This window comes from Suricata suricatta, chromosome 15 (assembly GCF_006229205.1).
Source record: "Suricata suricatta isolate VVHF042 chromosome 15, meerkat_22Aug2017_6uvM2_HiC, whole genome shotgun sequence".
NCBI lineage: Eukaryota > Metazoa > Chordata > Mammalia > Carnivora > Herpestidae > Suricata > Suricata suricatta.
In genome coordinates, this window is record NC_043714.1 from 56,994,171 (window position 1) to 56,999,701 (window position 5,531).

At 42.7% G+C, this 5,531-nt stretch overlaps 1 protein-coding gene and 1 pseudogene across 1 annotated transcript; one reads left to right on the forward strand and one right to left on the reverse strand.

Annotated features, from left to right (window-relative positions):
• The first annotated feature begins 306 nt into the window (after positions 1–306).
• On the forward strand, positions 307–4,861 carry UTP23 (UTP23 small subunit processome component). The gene is made up of 3 exons (XM_029923477.1): positions 307–577; positions 2,518–2,692; positions 4,232–4,861. Exons 1-3 carry the CDS (start codon positions 390–392, stop codon positions 4,610–4,612), a joined length of 744 nt encoding a protein of 247 aa, XP_029779337.1. The 5' UTR covers positions 307–389; the 3' UTR covers positions 4,613–4,861.
• LOC115279432 lies at positions 3,312–3,820 on the reverse strand (annotated as a pseudogene).
• Positions 4,862–5,531: the final 670 nt, after the last annotated feature.

A 5,531-nucleotide genomic window follows, 5' to 3' on the forward strand; every position in this document is an offset into this window, starting at 1 on the left:
TGGGAAGCAGGCTCCAGGCTCCGAGCTAGCGGTCAGCACAGAGCCCGATGCGGAGCTCGAACCCACGAACTGCGAGATCATGACCCGAGCCGAAGCCGGACGCTTAACTGAGCCACCCAGGTGCCCCCACACCGCCTATTTTTAAGAGGCCGCAAGCCGGATAACGAGATAGGCTCACGCACTGCCCTGAGGGCACACATTTTAAAGCCAGGGCTCCAAGAGCAGAGCGCGCGCTGGGCTGAGCGTGACGCAAACCAGTGGGCAGGCCCAAGAGATGGGGGCGTTTACTTCCGGGGCAAAGGGTGCCTTATTTCCGGGTGGGGCGAACTGTAGTGGAAGCGGTTTCTACAGCGTCCTGGCGCCCACATCTCGGTCCCGGTAAGCCAGGCATGAAGATCACGAGGCAGAAACACGCCAAGAAGCATCTCGGCTTCTTCCGCAATAACTTCGGAGTCCGCGAGCCGTACCAGATCCTGCTGGACGGAACCTTCTGTCAGGCCGCGCTGCGCGGCCGCATCCAGCTGCGGGAACAGCTGCCCCGCTACCTCATGGGGGAGACACAGCTGTGCACCACCAGGTGGGCCCGGCAGGTCCGGGGAGGAGGCCCGGGGATCCTGCGGGTGCGGTTGAGGCGAGGCCGTGATGGGCCAAACGCCCCACCCACCGGGAGTTGACAGTGAGGTGGAGGCACTGAGGTCTGGCGAGTGTCTACCATGTAGGAAGGAAGGACCGGGCGCTGCGCATCTTCGCGTCGTTGGCCCGGCGAATAAGACCCGTGCTTCGTAGTGCGACCTGGCTTCGAATCTTGGTCCCAGTCCTGCCAGCTTTGTGGTTTCCGGCAAGTTAATCTCTCTGAGCCTTGGATTTCTCATCTATAGGGAAAAGACCGTAACTAATAAAGTTGCTTTAAGGATCAAACGTATGGAGAGCACTTGCTGGTTTCCAAAATGGACCCCTTCACGCGGTTGCTGTTATTAGCATAGCTTTTTCTAGTGTAAATGAAACACTTTCAGGCTTCGCAGGTGCCGTGTAAGCTAACATCTCCGATTGCCAGAAAGATCATTAATTCACAATTCGAGGTTAAGAACTTTGCCCATGGTCGTTTATTTATTGAACTGTCTTCTTTAACTACCAGTCATATGCCAGGCACGGCCCTAGCCACTGAGGGTAATGGTGAAAAGGACAAACGGCCAACCCTCCGGGTGGTAACAATCCTTAAGTCAACCTCCAGGGGCGTGTTTTGACTCGTGTGTGTTGTGACTTCCTCAGCCTGGGAACCTCCTGGGGACGGGAAGTGGGAGGAGGATGGAGTCACGGGAGGTTTCATAGAGGTAACTTTTGAGCCCAGACACCTTTCATTTCTGAGGGGAAGGACTAGTTTGGGTGACAGAAAAGAGATAAAGACCTCTTAAATAAAGAGGCCGAGTTGTAAAATGCCTGAAAAAGAGGGTAGAGCGCAGGATGTAATTGGAAGTGAAGCTGTGAAGGTAAATCAAACTTAAACAGGGACTATTAAGAAACTTAAGGTTTTTGTTGTTGTTGTTATTTTTCCCATTGTTGGTTATTTACTTTGAAAATTTTTTTTAATTAAAATGAACCATCACACCACCCTGTCACCACTGCTAATGTGCTGTATCATCCATCCAGTTCTTTAGGCCTCTACACATGCACACAAACAAAGGAATGGGCTCTACTGGGCATTCGATATTAATCGAACTGGGCTTTTCTCACTTAATACGGCTCCATGAACCGCTTTCCATAGTCAAGTGGTGCCTCACAATGGTTACAGATTCCCCACAGTTTGTTACCCGTGGCCTCAGGGCTGTGAGACAGGTCCTTAGTTTGCCTGTGCCCCTGAGTTGATCCATTCTGGCCACATATACTGCCTGTCCATTTATCTCCCTGCCGTAGAAATATCAGCATTTTTAACATGGTGCTGTAACAAAAAAAAAGTTTGCGAAATACTGCATGGAATTATATTCTGTAGCATTTTTTCCCTAAAGAGTTTATTTTCACTTCCAGAATATTTTATACATACACAAAAGTAGAGTTGCATAATTAAATGTCTGTCACCCAGCTTTGGGGATTGTTGAAATGGCCAATCTTGTTTCTTTTATCCACCCTCCCATTAAACTGATGACTTATTTTATTTTTTTGTGTGTGTTTATTTTTGAGACAGAACACGATTTGGGGAGGGGCAGAGAGAGAGGGAGACACAGAATCTGAAACAGGTTCCGGGCTCTAAGCTGTCAGCACGGAGCCTGACACGGGTCTTGAACCCACGAGCTGCGAGATATCCTCAGCCAAAGCCAGATATTCTACTGACTGAGCCACCCAGGCACCCCTTTCCAGGTTTCTAGAGAGGGAAATGTCTACCCTATATTTGGGGTCAACACATAACAAATTCAGATTGTAATCGTATAGTTTAAATTTCATAGATACTATGTTTCTATACTTATGTGAACAACTGAAATGTATATTATAATTGTGAGCTGCTAAAAACTTTTTTTTTTTCAGGTGTGTGTTAAAAGAGTTAGAAACATTGGGAAAGGACTTATATGGCGCAAAACTGATTGCACAAAAATCCCAAGTCCGAAATTGTCCCCATTTCAAGAATCCAGTGAGTGGATCAGAATGTCTGCTCTCCATGGTTGAAGAGGGAAATCCTCATCATTATTTTGTGGCAACACAGGTGATACTGTTTTTAAAATCAGAGTCGATTTTAATCATTTCTATTTCTATTTCTTATGGAGCTGCTGATAATCAGAAAAGTCTAGGTGGAAATGTGGTAGGGTCCCCTCCCTAAGGAAAGAAAAAAGAAAACCTCAAGGCAACCTTGCTGTTTCATGTGCTTGACAACATCCCTTGTGACCTTGTAACATGAGACCACTTAATCAGACTGCATGTTCCTGTGTCACCATAGACGGGAGACAAAGAAGTAAAAAATACATAAAAAACTACACCACGTGACTTTGGGGTCTCGGTTCTTTGGCACTGAGTGGTGCCGGCAGGAATAAAGTTGCTTCCTTTGAAAAGCCTCCCTGTCCCCATTCTCTGTGGGACAGTGCTGCTGCAGAAGTGGTTTGATAAAATGTTTCAACTTTTAAAAATACAGGCTTTTAAGTTGCAGTCAATAAAAGCAGTTTTTATTAGAGAATTTAAGGAGAGATCCTTAAGCATATTGATTTTTCTTCTTAATTACTGGAAAATTTTGTAATAGTTATTGACAAAAAGATGTGATATGTTTCAGCATTCTTTTTTTTTTAAAGAATTTTTAAAATGTTAATATAGTTCAAACCAGTGTGCCAAGTTCATTTCAGCTCTTTTACTGCCAGACCTGGGGGCAGCGTCTGCTTCAGCTTCTCTGCCTTCTCCTTGTCTGCGATGACCAAAATGTGAAGGCATCTGCTGCATTGGACTTTGAACTTCACGTTGTCCTTATTTTTCTTGATCTTCATGGACTTGGCATCCTTTCGCCGGGCCCGTGAGCCGAAAGTCCTTGATTTCTTCAATATTGCGAGGCGTGGTTACAGGGGGTGCAGGCGAGCACGTGGCCGGCACCCCGGATTCCCGCCGGAGCTAGGGACACTCACCTGTTTCAGCATTCTTGAAGGGAGGAAAAATAGAGCAGATATTTTACATTCTGTGTTCATCGGTGTTTTTTCATGTTCCTGTTTTATACTATTTCTCAAAAAGTCATGTTTTATATTATTTGAAATTGTACCACCAGCATGCAACTTTCTGGCTTTTAAAGACCAGCAGAGGGAAGGAGATGCCCTCAGGGTTGATACTAAGGAAGAAGTTCACATACATGCAACATTTGCTACATAGGTTTTTAGGATTATAAAGTCACAGAATTAGATGCAGAGCTGAATCTAGAATCCGTGTCCATGAATTCTTATTTTATTTCTATTCCTTCAGCCTCTGTGAACATTCTTATCCCTCTTTGAAGCATGTCTTTAGAGTAGAAAGTGGGGCATTGCCTAACATTCTTACCTTTGTGATAGTCTGTAATCCATAGTGGTATCCAGATCCAGTTCACATTGTTGCCACTTAATTCTTTGTGCTCAGATTTCTTATCTTCCCTTTTTTTTAATCGTAAAGTTTACTCTTAAAGTGAGACCTACTGATGTGAAAAGTAAAACTTGTGATCTCTTTTATTTTTTCCACTTAACGCATCTTATTTAATTGACATATTTGAACTAAATAGTGCTATTTTTCTTTTTTATAGGATCAGAATTTGTCCATGAAAGTGAAGAAAAAGCCTGGAGTCCCTCTCATGTTTATTATTCAGAACACTATAGTCTTGGACAAACCTTCTCCCAAAACAATTGCTTTTGTTAAAGCAGTAGAGTCAGGTCAACTTGTCTCGGTGCATGAGAAACAAAGTATCAAGCAACTCAAAGAAGAAAAGGGGTTAGTGAAAAACCCTGAGCAGAGAAGGAGGAAAAAACACAAGAAAGTAAGTGGCCCCAATCCTCTTAGCTGTTTGAAGAAAAAGAAAAAAGCACAGGATACAAAATCATCTGCCTCTGAAAAGAAAAGAAAACGAAGAAGAATCCGGAACCGATCTACCTCAAAAGTACTTTCTGAAAAACAGAATGCAGAATGATAATCCTTTGGATACTTTTAAAGACATCCAAAAGTGAAAAATAAATTTATTTTTAAAACTGTGGAAGTACTTACAATAAAAAAAAAAAGTATTATTTTTGTAAATAAATATTGGCTCTTAGGCCTTTGTCTAAAATTATTCGTAGAAACAACAACTCAGTGGATGGGTTTAGGCATTTTGGAGATTGTTTTTCAATGTAAAACTGTTGTCTCTTTCATTGTCCCCCTACCTCCAGTATAGGCAAGTTGTGTAAAAAAAAAAAACAAAAAAGATCAAAACATACAAAAAGCCTGTGACAAAAAACAGCTGTCCCTTTTCACATTTAGAGTGAACATTCCTCATTCACGTAGTGATTGTAGAATTTATATTCTCAAATAGTGTGAATATGCTGCTACCTTTTGGTCTATCTATTATTTGACTTTCTACTAAAAAGTGGAAATTTTGCTTACTTGTATTAGTCCTTCATTTTTCTTTTCTTTTTTATGTCTTTATTTTATTTTGAGAGAGAGCGAGTGTGCAGGGGAGGGGCAGAGAGAGAGGGAGACAGAATCTGAAGCAGGCTCCAGGCTCTGAGCTAGCTGTCAGCACAGAGCCCGACTCGGAGCTTGAACCCACGAACCGTGAGATCATGACCTGAACCGAAGTTGGACGCTTAACCAACTGAGCCACCCAGGCACCCCTAGGTTTTCTAATATATTAATATTTCAATCTTTAAACATCCCAAATAATTTTTATTATTATGACTATAAACTGTTCACCAATGAACCAAGTAGCATGCTATGATTGAATTTATTTCTTACACTACTTTATTGTTTTTCCAAAGTTAATAATGACCTCATTTTCTTTTAGCATCTGACTTGGTCTTGCCACATTCTCTAATAACTCTGTTAAAGGGACTTACAATTTTCTTCTTTTTTTA

Bases quoted from the DNA above. Each gene is read 5' to 3' on its own strand.
- UTP23 (XM_029923477.1), top strand. From the start codon at position 390: ATGAAGATCACGAGGCAGAAACACGCCAAGAAGCATCTCGGCTTCTTC. The intron at 578-2,517 runs GTGGGCCCGGCA...TTTTTTTTTCAG, and splicing joins ACACAGCTGTGCACCACCAG to GTGTGTGTTAAAAGAGTTAG. The intron at 2,693-4,231 runs GTGATACTGTTT...TCTTTTTTATAG, and splicing joins ATTATTTTGTGGCAACACAG to GATCAGAATTTGTCCATGAA.